A 20,134-nucleotide genomic window follows, 5' to 3' on the forward strand; every position below is an offset into this window, starting at 1 on the left:
GGTCAATTCCCACTTTTTTTTTATTATTATATTTTTGCAAGAAAACATTAGATTATTAGTAAAAAAATAAATAACATAATTTAACGTAAACAAACAAAATACGCCTTTTTTGTGATGTAATTTGTTTTTTTACTTATTGCATTTTAAGTTTTAATAATTTTGTTTGTTTACGTTAAATGAAAAACATTCCTTCTGTGATGTTATTTGTTTTTTTACTAATAATCTAATGTTTTCTTGCAAAAATATAATAATAAAATATATTATTCTAGTTTTTTTCTTTTTAATGTTTTATAAAAGTTTGTAATAAATAAATATAAAATATTTTTACTTAAATTTTTCTTGTATTTGAAACTTAAACCTCCATATTTGATTCAGGGGTCCTATACATATTATTACAAGTCGATATACACTGTTATTCGATTACAAACGACCACAACTGTTTAACACAATACGTTAAATGTTAAACAATTGTATTTTGTATCAAATTCAAATTATATTTTATTAAAAACCTTACAAAATACAAAAACAATTAAATTTTTGTCATCAATAAAAATAATACTTCCTGGTTGAACCATATCATTTATTCATGTATAAAACTATTATTTAGAATTAGTGCCCCATAACGTACATAAAACTGATACGTATAGGGGAGGCTAATTCAACGAAATATTGTCAAGTATTGTTATTACATTTAAATGGTTTCTTCCATATTTAATATTGTTATTGCCCTCCCCCGATTTAAAAACAAATATTTTTTATTTTTACTGTAACAACTTTTTAACAAGTCTTTTGAGAGTACAATCTGTTATATTTTGAAAACGTTTGTTTCAAGTTGCCGTATTAATTCAGTTGGTTAAGGCGTAACCAATACCGTCCGCGGTATGCTTAGGGTAGCGGGTTCGATTCCCGCCGTCGCAACAAAATTAATTTAATTAATAGTTGTGATGGACTCGTGTAGTGCATGGTATATTTCCTAATGATTGGAACAAGTACAGCTAAATATTTATATTTATAATAGGAATAGGATGAGATTGAATTTAAAATATGCATTCATTGATACAAAATCACTGAAGTTAAATAAATAAAATCATTACTTCTATGAAAGAGATTTATTTTAGTTTAAAGTCAAGCATTTTATTGATGGAAAATAAAATTGTACTTAGTTGGAATATATAATCGTGGAAATAAAGCTAATCGATGAAGTAAAAGAAAATTTATTTGCGTTTGCTTTAAATAAAGTATTTGGTTATTATGGTCGCTCTAGACCATATGTGAGTGAGCCAACTCCATGACTGTTATCAGTTAACAGAGAGTTTGAAGTAAAGATATCATTTTTATAACATTTACCATATTTTTTGCACAGTATAAACTTTTAATTTTTTTACCTGCTCGTGTAGTTGTGACAATCACATCAGTATTTTGTTATAATATTAATATTATTCAAAACAACAATATTTGAAATTTGTTATACAGTACATTACTTCTATACAAACAAACAACTCATTCGTTTGTGCCAATTTCACCACTCAAATCCGTTTCGTAGTTGTATCATATTCGTGGCACTATTCGCCATATATGATCTCGCGATGAGGTTGAGACAACCTCATATCGGTTCTTATTAAAATTTTTTTTTTCAATGTACTGGATTGTAAGGAAAGAACTACTAGAATTATTTATTTACTAGTTTTGACCAATGAAGGACCTCCTTAAAATGATCGCTGAATGTATGATGTAAACATTTTATAAAACAAATATTTACATTTCAAAGAAACATCTTTCCTAAATTAGACACACCTTTAAATTAAGTAATTACAACAGAAATGAACCAAGCAAATAAATTATAAAAATTTACAGTTTTTTTATAGAAAAATAACAGGAGCGCAGCACAATATTGAAAAATTCTTCAAGTGCGAACACAATAGAATTAAATTAGACACCAAATAATATATTTTTAATAACCGGATGATCGTTTTAATAAAACATTATGAAGATGAAACACAATTCTTTTTTAGAAACAAAGTCATTATTAAATTTGGCGAATGTAGTTTCAATGTTAATTTAGTGTTTAAACAATAGAAATGTAAGTAACGTGTGGTGACACCTACGGTTTAAAACTGTTTTTGTTAAAAGATGAAATTGTGCTATAAATCATATTTTTTATTTAAATAATAATGATTTGAAAAATCAAGGATTTTTTTTCGTCCAACCTAAATTTTTTCGTAAAAATCTTTGAAGGTTAGTTTTTCAAAATTTTGGTAAGATAATGTCCCACATATGATGTCATTAATGAGTTGAAACGATTTGAAGATGAACTCACGCAGAGACTATTGATAGATTTCATGGAAAATCGCCCTCGGATGGATTACTATTGATTTTAGTGTCCTTAGTCTACAGCTTAGCCAACTGCGCTAAATATGGTAAATCTTATAAAAATGATCAATATGTTTACTTCAAACTCTCTGTTAACTGGTAACAACAATCTTCATGAAGTTGGCTCACTCACATATGGACTAGATTTGATAGATATGAGATCATAATAACCAAAGCCTATATTTAAAGTAAACACAAAAAAGTTTTCTTTTAATTCATCGATTCGCTTTATTTCCACGATTATATATTCCAACTAAGTACAATTTTATTTTCCATCAATAAAATGCATGACTTTAAAATAAAATCAATTTCCTTTATAGAAGTAATGATTTTGTTTATTTAACTTCAATGATTTTGTATCAATGAATTGATATTTTAAACTCAATCTCATTCTATTGTAAATAAAAATATTTAGCTGTACTTGTTCCATTCATTAGAAAATTGTTCGAAAGTGTTTTTGCTTAATTTCAATATGAAACGGCCAACTTCGGGATGAAGTTGTCATTTCAATTTGTTTTTTCAGTGTATAAATGTAGAATCTTGAATCAACCATAAAACTACTCAAAAACATTTTGGATCAAATTTAGTGTTGGTTCACATGTGGAATCACCCGATAAGAGAATGAAACACAACAGACATCCTGACTTCTTTATTAGTGCTTCGCAGGCGGATAAAGGCTAGTATTTCACAGAAAATAGAAAAACTAATTATTAAAATTTAAAAATTGCATTATTGCGAGACTAATTAAAATTAATAAACATAACACACCTACAATTACCATTTGAAATTCTATTTTTGGCTATAAAAACTAATTAAAAATAGTTGATAAAAATTCACACCACACATTTTAAAGGATATATATGTCGCAGATAGAGTGCGGAATCAGTTAGTTTACAATAGTACTATCGTAAAAAATCCGTGAATTTTTTTCCGTGTAGTCTAAGCAAAGAGTTTTCTTTTAAAATGTTTTTTTATTAACTCATTTCACTTGTCATAAGCTGTTTAGAGTTTCACATATTTGTCTGTAACAGTAATTATTTACTCTTTATTTCATCACGGTCGTCCTACACCAAATGCATATTGTGACCGCGGTCAAGCCATTCAGTATTACGTCTAAGCATGGGTAGTTTTATTAAACATAACGTGAGACAATTCACCTGACCGTCGTTCAGCGGTTATGGAAAACGGGACTGTTTTTTAAAACAACCGATTTAGTAATTTATCTGCAACATATATATATATATACAGCGTAACACATTTATTTTATTTGTGTCTACACCTAATCGAATAATTTAAATAGTCTATTGTCTGAGTATGTGCATCGAACTGTTATTATTAGACACTTCTTTGATAAATAAATGCAGTCTACCTATTTAAAATAGATATATGTCAATTGTTCTTTTGATCTGCTAACAGATGAACAAATCCTTTTCAACTAAGCCGGACATCCGATACCGAACATGTATTTGCCTTATTATTTTTGAAAAGTGGATTTGATTATAAAAGTTAAATACTTTCAGCTAAGGATTAGTTTTTTGAATTATCGATCTGTATTTAGGGTTGCAGTAGCCCATAAAATGATTTTTTTTCTTTTCTATGTCATTGCTAATATGTTTACTTTCAATTAAAAGTTTTCATTCGCTCCAAGTGAAAATTATCAAAAAAACTTTCAAAATTTGTCGATTTTTGAGATTACCATAACATCAATGAATTTTATATCGATTTTGCGGCAGCGTAAACGAAAAAGTTAGTGAGGCGGTAAAATTGATTACACTATCGTAGCTTGGATAAGAACGACTTCACCCACACCAAAAAATTAACTGTATATTCAGATGTAGTTTAAGGAGATATGCAAGGATTGAATAATACTAAAGATTTCGATAAAACTTTATAAATACATTTTTTGATTAACAAAGTTTCCAGAAATCACAAAAAATTTCTAGGTCATCGGACTTTTTATTAGTATTTTATCGTTCAAAGTTGGCTGTAAAAATGATGATTCATTTAGGTTATCCTTTTCAATTGGATATTTCTATATCAAAAAATCTAGAGAGTGTGATAAAAAACTATCTTAAATACTGATATTATTAAACTACTGGTATTATTATAAACTGAAGTTTATTCATTAAAATATAAGGATGTCGATGATATAAAAACAAAATTTTAATTTAATTATGAGTTCATCGAAAATCCATCATTTAATGAACAGAGACGACTATAGTTAAAGTATTGATCATTGAAGAGAGATATCTATATTATCATATTTATAAGCATCACTTGCACACAATATATTATATATTTTTGTAGTTGCATGGTATTGCAAAGCCAAAAATAACTCACTAAAAACGATGTATTTGGTTTATAGGTATGTACCGTGCAATAAACCAAAACGTTTTTACAATACTGTAGGTTTACAATCATCTTAACAAATAAATAAAGATTAAAAACTAATGATGTGGGTGGCTTCTAGACGTGGTATGAGAAACGAGGGTTTAACCCCATTATTATTATATCGATTTTCAATGGTTTTTTTCTTAAAAATTTGCTTTGGTACCTTAGCTGAAATTTTAAGCACAAAACTTTCGAGCCGTTAAATCGAACATTGTAGCCATGTTCATATATCCTTAACTCAATTTCTTTGCTTGACCTTTCATTTATCGAGGTCTTGTTGCATTCACAAAATAATAGTTATATATTTTTTAAATCAAAAAAAAACATTTAACCCATATAAAATTTACACTGAAATAAAATTCTTTGTTCGAATTAATAACTTTTTTTGTTCAATTAATTTTTTAACCTTAAGAATTTTATGATCAATTTTATCCTACATTTAATTTTTAATTTTTTTTTTTTTTGTTTCAAGTATATGTGAATTTTTGTTTTAATTTAAGAGAATCAAAATTAAAAATAATAATCACATTAAAATGTTGTTTTGAATGTGTAAACAATACTTTGAATAGGAACAAAGTGTAAGATTTCCATGTCTGGCTTTGTATACCTTACATACAGTAGTAGTGACAATTTTAAATATTTATTATTAATTAATTGTGGTGACTGATATGAGATCTTTTGTTTGGGAATTGTTATGACATAACGAGGTTAAGGTGCTTTTCATATCAGTTTAAACTTTCTTTAAATTAATTTGAAGGAGGGCGGGGGCTAAGCTAATTGAATATTGTTTTTGTTTCATTGATAAAACAATAATTTTATAGTAGGGGAGAGTAGGGTAAACAGTAACAATAATAATAATAACTAGCTAAAAGTATAACTTTGTAATGGCTCGCGAATGGTAATATAAAATAAATATTTCTAAAATAAAATTATACTTCAATTATTGACAAATATTTTTTATTTAATTGTTCCTTAACAAACGTTAGTTTCTTTAAAATATCAGGTTGTAAACCAGGATCCATGTTATTATCCGCAGTGAAAATATTCAATTCATTTTTGATTTTAAATTTATGACAAATACAACAAAATCCATCTTTATTAATTTGTAAATCAAACCAACGACGATGACATACATTACATACTTCAAAATTTAAATTCTTTTAAACAATTTTAAAATTTTCTGCATACATTTTAAAATTAAGGTAGTACCAGCATAAAATCACTTTTCGACAGATTTGGCCGAATTTTTTTTCTCGGGTTTATAATAGCTTTATTTATGAATTCCTAAAATTTCATAATTTTTGACCGTTTAGATCGCGAGATATTTAAAGACAAAGTTCGCGATTTTGAGGGTCATGTCCCATTTAAAGCATGTAAAATGTCCGGTCTCTCCAACTATTTTTTATGATATTATTATATATTGAAGAAAAAGTAGAAAAAAATGTTTATACAATACAATACATTTTAAACGGTCAAAATTTCTGAAACTTTGGGAATTAATAGTAAGCATTATTAAATTCTTAAATTTAATTTTTCGTTAAATTCTGTCGAAAAAAAAATTGTACCATTGCTTTAACATAGAAACTGCAAATACCATGCTGGAACATCCTTAATATCATGTTGATAAAGATATAATTCTTCTTGATCTTGTTTTCGTCGTTTCCGATCATCACCCATTAATGATCGATTACGATCACCCTCTTTACGACCCGTCAACGTACGACGTCGTGTCATTTTATTGCTATAATAAAAATTAATAAATAACTATAAAATTATAATAACTATAATTAAAATTTCTACAGCGTGCTCAGGAAGTAAAAAGTAAGGCTAAATTCGTAAATGAGCAAATTAGATTAATTGGTTTTTTGTCCGTAGGACCCATCTTATAAACCGTTAGAGATAAAACAAAAGTTTAAAGTACAAAATGTTCCTTATAAAGAATAAACAACTTTTGTTTGAATCATTCTTCGTGACCATCACTGTTCATCCATGAGGGCGCTAATTAGGACAAAATTTTCATGTCTAATATATTTATCTCCAAAACTATAAAAGATAGAGAGTTACTACTTAACTAGTGATCTTGTCAAAAATTCTCCAAAAACAATTCTAGAAAATACTTTCGAAAATTTTCGAAAACCAAATAAATGGTGGCCGAAATGCATCGTAATAAAAGAAGCAATTTATTCAATATTTTCTATATAGGGTAGCAAACTCAGTTAATTGTTTGTTTTCACGTGTTATATTGGTTTTAGCACATTTCCCGAATGCTTAAATTAAACATACAACATACATTCAGTTGTCCAACAATTTTTTAACCCCAACGTACAAAAATAAGTTTTCGGAACGAATTTTTTGTAATTATGTTTGAAAGAACAATGTATAATAAAAACTTTACAAAATTTAATATATTCATAATGCTACTGCTCTTAAATTTATCAAAATTATATGTTAACTATGTGTGATGACGATGAGTGTTCGAAGCAATGTTAAGAGGGTCAGAGGGTTGGCTGTATGGGGTTGTGTACACATATACATTACACTAATGTCTATATCAAATTTCAATGGAGTTTTTATGTTCATTTCTGTACCAATACATGATGGCTCATAGAAATGAGTCATCATGTAGTTTGTCGAAAAATTTTAACAGTAAGTCAGATTTGAATGCGGTTTTCGGCATTCGATTCGTTAGAGTGTCAGGAAATTTTGTGACTGATTTATACGAAACTAAAAATATGCAATTTGCATAAATAATATGCATTTTATAATTATATTTTAAATTAACCGTAAATATACTAAATTTTCTAAACTTGTTACTCGAAGGTTTTTGAAGCCGCTGAACACGAATATTGCGTCACAGTTGGTCTCCAAGATACCTGATGCTCAATGTAAACGGTATCCCGAGTTTTCGGGAAATTTCTTATATAGTCGGTTTAAATCCGCTTGTAACGAGTTTGGACCGATTATATAACGAATTCTTCGAACTCGAGGGAGCATTTACCCGGGACACAAGGTACCTTGGAGACCAAGTACAGTGACTGTTTTTTTTTGCGGTAGGTAAATGATCAAAGTCTCTTGATCACAATAAACACAGTTTTGAGGCCTTTTCATGGCAAAATTGTGAATTTTAACGCAGTACTTTATGGCAGAACTCACAATAATGTTAATTGTACAAAAATTAATTGGTGATTGAGCTTCAAAAAAGTTTTCATCATGAAGAAAATTTATCAGAGATTCTGTTTATGCAAAAAAAAAAACATTACCTAACGACGCTTTCCAAAAAGAAAACATAAAAAAACTTTGGTTTTTGACGTTTAAACGTAAAAAACTAGTCAAATTGACGTATAAATTTTATCTTTTACGTTTTTAAAGCATTAAAAAACATTTACGTGATACAAATATTATATTTATTCATAACTTAGAATTTAAATTAGTTGCTAGCTTGACTAGTCATGTGTCGGCCGAACTACTTTAAAACAACATAAAAATTTGAAGCACAATATTGTGAAATTTAATTTAACTCAACCTATTGAATGTGTTAGCTCAAACGTGAATGTTCGCCAAAGAAGACTAAAATAACTAAATTACAGTGTTTTGGGAAGTACCATGAATTCCTGAAACGTATGGTTGATTTTTAAAAACCATTTAGTAAAATAAAAATATGTTATAAAATTGATTAGAACAAGCATTTGGTCGACCACAAGATATATATTTTATATTCAATTGGGGATTATTCATAAAATGTTTAAGGGTATATAAAAATATTATTGATACACATACTCCCAAACCTCCAAGCCCTCTTACCCTCAATAGTGGTCCCTTGTGAGTGTGTATGCTCATATATATGTTACCGGATTATTGTAAGAATCGTTAGTTCATAATAAATCTAGTAAAATTGTAAACTAACGATAAAGTGTGAACGAACAATAACACTGAAAAAAAAATTTTTAATATCAACCGATATGAAGTTTTCTCAACATTATAGCGAGAACATTCACTTTACATCTTTTTAATTAACCAGTGCATTAAAAAATAAATTTATATAAAATTATGTAGAGTTTATGATTTACAGAAGTTAAAGAATATTTAACGCGTGATATATGGACGGTTAACGCGAGTAGATACTGACGGATTAACAAACAAAATAATAAAATGTTATTTTAAAAATCCTACCAAAATAAAAGCGTTAAGATTGTTTATATCGTCTAGCGTTAGTTTATAATCTAACTAGATTTAATACAATCAAACGATTCTTACATTCATTCCGTAACATACACATGTTTTAGTTAAACATTCAACATCTGTATAATACTTTAAATATACACAATAACGTAATTGATTGCTTATTTAATTAAGACAATATCTTTTTGTTAGTCAGATCGATGTGTAGACGGATAGACGGATAGACTGACGACCAACCCTTATTTAAATAAAAATGAAATATTATTGGTTAAGTGAATGCTTATTTTAAATAATACAATTTATTGCATTTATTTTTCGACTCATAAAATAATATTCGTAATCATAATTTATTAGGTCTTTAGTGACCTCAAATACGTGTTTCTCTAAGATGGTTGCTCCACGATTGTAATATATTAAGAAAATTAAAAAGCTTTAAAAAAAAGTTATTAAGGTGATTATAAACCTACAGTATTGTAAAAAAGTTTTTGTTTATTACACGAACATACATATACAATAACACACAACTACAAAAATATATAGTATATTGTGTGCAAGTAATGCTTATAAATTTGATAATATAGATATCTCTCTCCAATCATCAATACTATAACTATAGTCGTCTCTATTCATAAAATGATGGATCTTGGATGAACTCATAATTAAATTTTGTTTCTATTTCATCGACAATCTTATATTTTTATGGAATTATTATAAACTAAAAGATTGTCTAAATACTTTAGATAGTTTTTTTATCACACTCTCTAGATTTTTTGATATAGAAATATCCAAATGAAAAGGATAATATTTGGATGATAAAATAATTATTAAAAGCCCGATGTCCTAGGAATTTTTTATGAGATTTGGATACACTATCAATATTCCAAATTCATGACTTTAAAATAAAATCAATCTGTTTCGTAGAAGTAATGATTTTGTTTATTTAACTTCAATGATTTTGTATCAATGAATTCATATTTTAAATTCAATCCCATTCTATTGTAAATACAAATATTTAGCTGTACTTGTTTCAATCATTAGGAAATTGTTTGCAAGTATTTTTACTTGATTCCAATATGAAACGGCCAACTTCTGGATGAGGTTGTCATTATATTAATTATTTCTTTAGTGTAATTAGCACAAACAAGTTACATTACAAAACAATTATGGCAGATTGGACGGAAAATCGATGATGATTCTATTCAAGTTACAATTTTACTCAACGTTCGCTGATCACGAAATTCGGAGACACGCAAACGTTACAAGCGGCAGATGTTGTATATATTTTTCAAATCAACATTTGTCGTTTTTGACGTTTGTGTTTCCTCGAAAAAATTTCTAGGCATGGAATAAAAGAAAAATTCTTCATCCATTCAGGAATTTATTGATTTCAATTAAAAACAGCATAAATTTCGATTTTTGCCCCAATTTCCTAGATCTGTTTTTTGTATTTTATAAATACGTATTTCGACTATCAAGTAGTCACCATCAGTATGAATTAGCTAATCGTAATTACTCTTATGTTACTCGTTGCTAATTTAGTACAGTCTGCCACCAAATTAGAAACGAGTAAAATAGGAGTAATTACGATTAGCTAATTCATACTGATGATGACTACTTGATAGTCGAAATACGTATTTATAAAATACAAAAAACTGATGTAGAAAATTGGGGCAAAATCGAAATTTATTTCGAAATATCCTATTTATTATCTTTGATAATATTTATATAAAAAAAGCATGTTTTTGTTTGTATTTTAGCCAATATTAGCATAAACAAATTAAACAAATCTGCAGCTAAAAGCGAATTCAGGGGCATAATAGGAAGGATGCTGACACAAAAGGGAACCTACCAGTTTTGGAAATTTTCAAAATCGGTTCACTCAGTCAAAAGTTCTGAGGTAACAAACAAACAAACAAAAAAAAAAAAAAAAAAAATACAGCAGAATTGATAACCTCCTCCGTTTTTGTTTGAAGTCGGTTCATAAATTTCATTGCATTGAGTAATTAATTAATCTATATTTAATTGATCTGAGAAAATACAAAATAATATCCCACCCTAAATGAGACCATAAATTACTATAAAAAAAAAAAAAACGAATTTAAAACAATCAAGGTTTTTTATTTGTTCTGAATTACAATTTTAGTGTGTGTTGTATTAAATTTTTCTAAACAAAAGTCATATACAAATTATGAATATTTCACCATCATACATATTATCATCGGCTGAAATGTTCGATGAGTCGGTTCTTTGTCCTCTCACAACTCAAAAAAAGATAATTTAGAAGTCCGGTAGAATAAAGTCGTAATAAGATTCGCCCGTATCGCGAATATTGACCATGAAGTGACGCTTGGGCACAGATTGAGAGGAACATATGGTCTGCATCGTCATGTTTTCGCGTGTACCTCTCTGGCAATATAAGCGTATACTGAATAAAAAATTCTTAATACCAACCGATATGAGGTTGTCTCAACCTCATCGCGAGATCATATATGGCGAATGGTGTCACGAATGAGTTGAGTGATGAAGTTGACACAAACGCATGAATTGTTTCTATGAAAGTAATATACTGTCTAACAAATTTCAGATTGTTTTTTTGAATAAAGTGAATATTATAACAAAATATTGATGTGATTGTCACAACTACACGAGCAGGTAAAAAAAATAAAAGGTTTATACCTGCTAATGGGTATAGCTATATATAGATTACTATTGATTTTAGTGTCCTAAATCTACAGCTTAACCAACTGCGCTAAGGTAAATCTTATAAAAATGATCAATATGTTTATTTCAAACTCTCTGTTAACTCATAACAACAATCTTCATGAATTTGGCTAAACCACATATGGACTAGACATGATAGATATGCGATCATAACAACCAAAGAAGCAAACGCAAAGAAATTTATTTTTAATTCATCGATTCGCTTTATTTACACGATTATATCTTCCAACTAAGTACAATTTTATTTTCCATCAATAAAATGCATGACTTTTAAACTAAAGTTAATCTCTTTCATAGAAGTAATGATTTTATTTATTTAACTTCAGTGATTTTGTATCAATGAATTCATATTTTAAATTCAATCCCAGTGTAAATAGAAATATTTTTCATTTTCCAATCGCTAGGCAATTCTTCATTTCAATATGAAACGGCCAACTTCGGGATGAGGTTGTCATTATTTTAATTTTTTTTTTCAGTGTGATAAAATTTATTTCTAACACAAAATAACCTTAAGGGATATATATCCCTTCAAAAAATTGGAAAGTGTAGAAAGTTTGAATTCAAAAACAAGTTATTAAGGGTTTTTCAACAGGTTTTACATCTTGTAAACAATAATATCTGGCTATATATACGCTCATATAATGTATGAATTATATTCACAGTTTCTTTATAAAAATTGAAATATTGTGAGTCAATACAAATTGTTAGCCTTATTAAGAGTTAAGTAAGGTCACTACCTATAATATCTCTCACTAAAAAAAAAAAAGGTTTTAGTTGTACTTTCTATATAGCGTGTTAATTGTACCATTGTTTTCTATTTAGAAGAAAAAAAATTAAATATTTATATGTATGTGCATTATTGTTTTTGTATGCAACAAAAAAAAAGTGCAAAAATGCACTTTCAATTGTATTTTAATGCTGCCATAAAATTTGTTGCAATTTGATTAAAATGTAAAAAAGAATTAAATTTTTTGTTTAAAGTAGTTCGGCATTAAGTACGGTGAATGTCAATTTTTTGGGGGGAGGGGGTAAATGTTCAAAGTTCCTTGATCACAATAAATAAAATTTTGGGGCTTACAAAATTGTGAATTATTTCTGTGGTAAACTTTTTAATCTTAAGGATGTATGAGCATGGTAGTGGGGGCACAAATTTAAAAAAAGATATTTTCAATATTGATGATAAATTTATATTATTACTTGACGATATAAGACGAAAAGTAAGAATAAAATTTTTCGATATCTGGCTTAATTTTCAAAATATCGAAAGTTGAAAATTTTGTTTAATTATTTAGCTTTCGATATTTCGAAAACCAAGACACATATCGAAAAATTTTATTCTTATTTTTCGTCTACATTCATGAAGTTATAACAAAATTCATCATCAAAGTTGAAAATAAGATAAAAATAATTTCAACCCTTAATCTACCCTGCTCTTACATCCCTTATATGGACGGTGACACTTAGTTTTTTTCTTTTCTAATTCATTGCTAATATGTTTACTTTCTATTAAAAAGTTTTTTTTTTAATTTGTTTTCATTCATTCCAAATGAAAATTATCAAAAACTTCCAAAATATGTCGTTTTTTGAGATTCCTCCATAAGAGCCAATGTATTTTATATCGATTTTTAATGACTTTTTTCTTAAAAATTTGCACGGATACCTAAGCTGAAATTTTAACCACATATTCTTTGAGTAAAAGACTACCTACAAACAAATTTTGAGCCTTTAAATCAAACATTGTTGTCATGCTCATACATCCTTAAAGGTCCCCCAACTGTAATGACGATTTTACTTATCATAAAAATTTCAGATGAAAATATTATAATTTCTTGTATCCATGCTTTTATAACTATTTTGCGGTTATATTTTCGTGAGAAAGTATAACAACGGATATATATATATATATATATATATATATATATATATATATATATATATATTTGAAAAGTGCTAATAACGCCCTTTCATTTGATACCAAACAAGCTATCATTAAATCGAAATTTGTTTTTCGGGGCGATCAAAAAGCTTTTATCGATACCTCATTTGTCAAATTACGATCAGTTAATCAGCTAATTATAATAATTAGTTAAGAAGCCACGTGGGAACAGATGAACATACATACATATCGGTCAAACACATAACCCTCGCCATAATATAATCGGGGTAAAAACTAATCAAACTGACGTATAAATTTTATCTTGTACGATATTTTTAAAGCATTAAAAACATTTACGTGATACAAATATTATTTTATTTAAATTCAATGAATATAAATTAGTTGCTAGCTTGACTAAAGATGTGACGGCCGAACTACTTTAAAAAGAAGTTATTAAACATATTTAGATGTAATATTAACTTCTTAAAAAACTAATTTACGCACTGTATATATTTACCTTGTAATTATCAAATAATAATACATTTAAGAGAATAAAAAAAAATGATTGATCGTATATTTGAAAGTTTGATTTATTTTTAAATAGTTTTAACACTTTAATAAGAGAATATTGCAAAAAAAAAACTTTATATTATAAATAAATATCACAAATAATAACAAAAAAAAAAGTTATTATAATATTTTTTGGATAAACGTGAATTCAAAAATTGTTACTTTACATAAAAAATACTTTCTAAGAATTCATATTTTTGTTGATTTAAAGCAGGCATGGGCGAATTATTTTAAGTCAAAGTCACCATTGTTATAACTTTATTGTGTGTTATAAACCGTATTGTGTGTCTCTTTATTCAAGTCCGCATTGCTCAAAGAGGAGGAACCGAGGCGGGTATACGACTCTATCTATCTCAGTTTCTCTAATAGTAATGAGATGGGTAGAAAAAAATGTTATCTCTCTGTCTTACTCGTATTTGCCCATGCCTGATTTAAAGAACATTTTAGCTTTTTTTCTCGTTTTGCAACAGCAAAAAGTTAGTTAGAATGGAAGCTGTTGTCCTACAATATCATAACTGATGAAGAAAACAGGTATTGGCCAATTTTAGGGAGAATCTTAAAAATTTTGGGTTATTTGTCTTCATTATCAAAACGTAACCTGGTTTTTTGTCAAATGGAATGACTTAGTTATTTTTTGTAGAGGATTGTTTTTCTTTGCCGCAGAAAAAAATTTTAGATTTCAATTTTCGGTACCAAATTTTACAGTTTTCTGCCTTATACAAATAAGAAAATCATTGGATAGAATTTTCTAAAACTTTTTTTTCTGAGAGTTCTTTATAAGTATTATCCACAAGAATGAACGTTGCAGGGACCTTCGCAGCTTTCAAAAAAAGTTCCAAGTGCAATCTTTTTTCTGGTTAAGTAGCTTCAAAATAAAATTTCTACACAATATGTTTTAGACGACAAGGTTCTAGGTTAGTGAAATTTTATCTGACCTATATCTTGTGCTTCTGGACCGTGTTGTGCTTGAAGGCTTCTTAATATCCGTATATTTCTTGACAAGCGTACTCTGTATCGTTGTCTTATGACCTCCTTCTCAAGAATATAAGAAAAGTAATCATATTTCGAGCTTTTTTTGGACTTTTCACAAACAAATTTGCAAAACCCAATATATGCCCAAGACACCAAAACTTGGATCTGTAAAATTTGAAGGATCTAGTGTTTGTGATCTGGACATATTGTGCTTAAATTCATCTAGAAATATTCACGTATTCCTAAACAAATTTACTGTCGAGGTTTAATATATTTATATAAAGATATATTTAATTTTTGGAACACTGAATCGAATGAGAATGCTTATGAGGCAGAAATATTGTCCACTAATTTATTGTCAATAAATTGTAAGGAAATTACTTTTTTTCCAGGTTGACTTCGAGAAAAATCTCGCTTCTCGGTAATATCTGAAATGTTATCATACTTTGAGTCAGAAATGTATGCTACACTTTTCATTTATTACTGAGGGGAAGAGTTGAACCAACAATCAAAGGTGACGTCCAAGGGGGCGCCTCTTTTTAAAAGCATGCTTTATTATAGGTATAACAAGGCTAATTTTCTTAAGATTAATTTGGAAAATGTTCATTGGTTAAAAGCATGGCAAATATTTTCTTATAAAGAAAATTTTAACAAGCGGAAATCGTTTTTCCATAAAATACAATTAAAGTGATGAAGAAAGGGTATTTGTATGTTATTTCTTCTAAAAGTGATTTTTTCTAAATCTTTAGGCATGAAAATTTCAAAAACTATGATAAATATCGACAAATTTTACTGTTAATTTTCGTCTAATTTTCGCAAATTCTAACAGAATCAAAATTCTTCAAAATTTGAAAGGCAATTTTTAAACTAATTACTTTCGTTAACTTAGTTTTTATACCATTTATATATGTAATATACTAATCGCTCAGTTTACATCTAGGCATAGACGTATACCACGAGTCCACTAGTATGACAGAGTAAATGTGTTAAGTAATGCATCTAAGTAAGAGGTATTATAGATGAATATGAAATTAAAAAAGTATGGCTTACAACTCCAAGCGTCTTACAACTAACTCAACGGGTATCGAAGCTTCAATCTATAACACCTTTTTCTTAGATGCATTGCTTAGCGTATGTATTCTGTCATACCCGTGGTAGGCCTATGCCTAGACGTAAACCGAACACTAGGTATATCAAGGTATACTAAGTTTAGTCCCAAGTTTGTAACGCTTAAAACTATTGATGCTACGAACAAAATTTTGGTATAGGTATTCATAAAATCATCTAATTAGTCCATTTCCGGTAGTCAGTCTGTCCGTCTGCCCGTCTGTGAACACGATAACTCAAAAACGAAAAAAGATATGAAGCTGAAATTGTTATAGCGTGCTTAGGGCATAAAAAGTGAGTTCGTAAATAAGCATCGTAGGGTCCATCTTGTAAGCCGGTAGACATAGAACAAAAGTTTAAAAATAAAATCATTCCTTATAAAAAAATAAACAACTTTTGTTTGAAACATTTTTTCGTAAAAGCCACTGGATACTCATGAGGGCGCAAATTAGGCGAATGTACAGTATGTATTATATGGTAATATCAGTTATGTATGTGTGACATGTATATACGTGTAATGTGCCAGTGTAGTCAACACTGTCTATACATGGTATTTCAGCAATTAACTCAGCCAAGTTCGTTTTCACTTATTTTTTTTAAATCTTGATTAAGACCACCCAATATAACAATTTTTATATTTTTTGATGTACTTAAAAAAAAGTTGAATAGAACGATTTTAAAATATTAAAAATTTCATATCTTTATTACCAAATTATAATAAATCCATAAAAACAAACTTTCAAAATATTTTCCATTAATTGTTTTCTGAATCATTTTCAAAGAATGCTCGTTGAGTTCAGTAAATTATTCTTGGTAATTGGTACACATGTTTCTAATATTATTTAATAATTAATGTCAACTTATATAACACTAATCATAAAGTTACATCTTTTTAATTATACATCCGTTTAAATTTAATGAGACATTTCTTAGATTAATACTAGCTGGTGCACGTGATTTCCTACGCGAACTCCCCAGTTTGTGATAAGACATTAAACACAGCTTAAAATTAATATCATGAATGTAAAAAATGAGTAGATAGATAAACACTGAAAAAATTAAAATAATGACAACTCCAACCCGAAATTGATCGTTTCATATTGAAATAAAGTAAAAATACTTTCAAACAATTTCCTAACGATTGGAACAAGTACAGCTAAATATTTGTATTTACAATAGAATGTGATTGAACTTAGAATATGAATTCATTGATACAAAATCACTGAAGTTAAATAAACAAAATCATTACTTCTATGAAAGAAATTGATTTTAATTTAAAGTCATGCATTTTATTGATAAGAAATAAAATTTAATTTTAATATATAATGCTGTAAATAAAGCTAATCGGCGGATTATAAGAACATTTCTTCGCATTTGCTTTAAATAGAGGGTTTGGTTACTACGAACACATATCTGTCTTGTCTAATCAATATGCGGTTGTCTCAACTTCATTAAGATTGTTGTTACTAAGTTACAGAGAGTTTGAAATGAACTTATTGATCATTTATATTGATCAGTCTTGGATGCTTTAGTCCAGGCATGGGCGAGTTCGAAGTAACCATTGTTATAACTTTATTGTGTGTCACAAACTTCATTGTGTGTCTCTTTATCCAAGCTCGCATTTCTCATAGAGGAGGAACCGAGACAGGTATACGACTCTTCTACCTATCTCAGTTTCCCTAACAGTAATGAGAAGGGTAGAAAAAAAAATTTGTCTTTCTGGCTTACTCGTATTTTAGGTTGTCACTGTCTTTCTCGTACTCTAAGTAAAGAGTCCGAAGGACTTCTTTAAGTTCCATTTGCCCATGCTTTCTTTAGCCGTTTACCAGTTATGAACGCACATAGCAAAAATAGACTACTGTATGATACATATATGATTTTAATAATATGGTTACTTTCAGATAATTATTAAAAATTATGTAAACAAATTGTTATTGTTCTAAAAAAACACTCTTATTATTTTTTATCAATTAAGATTTTTTTTTCTTTTACTTTGATAAATTTAAATGGTATGGAAAGTTGTAGAGTTATACTATCCAAAAATTATAAATTTGAATAAATTATTTTTGAAAAATTCTATTAACCCAAATTATATTTGTTAAAACAATTGAATTTAATGAGTATATACATATTTTTTTTAGTGGGTATCTAAATTTTATATCTTGTGGATGGGCTTTTAAGAATATTTTTAAGAGAAATGTTTTTAAAAAAACTAAGTTATAATAATTGACTAACTAATTTCATCCCGAAGTTGGCCGTTTCATATTGAAATAAAGTAAAAATACTTTCAAACAATTTCCAAATGATTGGAACAAGCACAGCTAAATATTTGTATTTACAATAGAATGAGATTGAATTTAAAATATGAATTCATTGATACAAAATCGCTGAAGTTAAATAAACAAAATCATTACTTCTATGAAAGCGATTGATTTTAGTTTAAAGTCATGCATTTTATTGATGGAAAATAAAATTGTACTTAGTTGGAAGATATAATCGTGTAAATAAAGCGAATCGATAAATTAAAAGAATATTTCTTTGCATTTGCTTTAAATAGAGTATTTGGATATTATGATCGCATATCTATCATGTTTAGTCCATATGTGATTGAGACAACTTCATGAAGATTGTTGTTACCAGTTAACAGAGAGTTTGAAATAAACATTGATCATTTTTTTAAACATTTACCATATTTTTTGGTAATTAACAAGCATCGATAGCGCAGTTGGTTAAGCTGTAGACTTAGGACACTAAAATCAATAGTAATCCATAAGTCGTTGGTTCAAATCCGACTTGAAGAAATCTAACCTATTAAATAAACCTATTGGCAGGTAAAAATCTTTTATGTTTTTACCTGCTCATGCAGTTGTGACAATCACATCAGTATTTTGTTATAATATTTATAAGTGGTAGCATTTTAAAACTATAAAAAAACTGCATTACAAAACAACTGTAAAAACTATATTGCATTTCAAAACAACAATATTTGAAATTTGTTAGATAGTATATTACTTTCATACAAACAACTCATGCGGTTGTGCCAACTTCACTACTCAACACCGTACGATAGTTGTATCAGATTCGTGACACCATTCTTCGTATTTGATCTCGCGATGAGAGTTGAAACAACATCATATCGGCTGGGATTAAGAATTTTTTTCTATCCAATGATTTCGAAAGTCTACAACACTTAATTTTTCTAATAAACCTGTACGTATTTACCAGAAAGGTTAACATATCGTGTTAGTGTCCTTCACATGAAATAACACCAGATATCATGACATTTAATAAAATGGAAACTAAGCGGATTTAACTTCCTGATGAGTTTAAAAGTGAAATTTTCATATTAACATAAATATGCATATTGTTCCGTTTGAATTATTTTCATCATAAATTTAAATAAAGAAATATTAGATTAACAGTTTAAAAACAAAACAAAAAAACACATTTGAACCGCTTTTAAAATAATCAAATAAGCAAATAAAATTTGTGTACTTACCATATCTGAATTCGTAATTGGATTGTATATCAGGTACCCAAGCCCATATTCGAATTATATATTGTGATGTGAATACCAACACAAAAAAGTAAAATACACTTATGCGTGATTGTATAAGGCCTCGGTAAATCATGGCTAATGTTGGATATGGTTTAAGTGTGCGACCTTCAAATTCACGGCATTCTAAACCCTCCACTTTGGTAACAGTGTAATTCTTTAACAGCCAACTGAAACAGAAAAAAAATTATTTTAAGACAAAATTGAAAATACACCTTTTATATTAAGGTATAATGTCCGTAATAGTCAAGTTAATAAAAACATGATCATATACAGGGTGTTCTGTTATTGATAGCAGAAAATTATACCAGTAAATTAAGCTTATCAAAACAAATGGAAAAGTTATTTACCCAATTTCGATCTGAGACCTGATTGGGAAGATATGGCCATGG

At 28.1% G+C, this 20,134-nt stretch overlaps 1 protein-coding gene across 1 annotated transcript in view; it reads right to left on the reverse strand.

The window, feature by feature from the left end:
- LOC123303025 (semaphorin-1A-like) overlaps positions 1 to 20,134 on the reverse strand; it is a 196,323-nt gene that overhangs the window by 65,281 nt on the left and 110,908 nt on the right. The window contains exon 3 of the mRNA XM_044886119.1: positions 19,686 to 19,912. Within this exon, the coding sequence (XP_044742054.1) occupies positions 19,686 to 19,912 (227 nt within the window). The remainder of the gene's footprint in view (positions 1 to 19,685; positions 19,913 to 20,134) is intronic.

Source organism: Chrysoperla carnea, chromosome X (assembly GCF_905475395.1).
Source record: "Chrysoperla carnea chromosome X, inChrCarn1.1, whole genome shotgun sequence".
NCBI lineage: Eukaryota > Metazoa > Arthropoda > Insecta > Neuroptera > Chrysopidae > Chrysoperla > Chrysoperla carnea.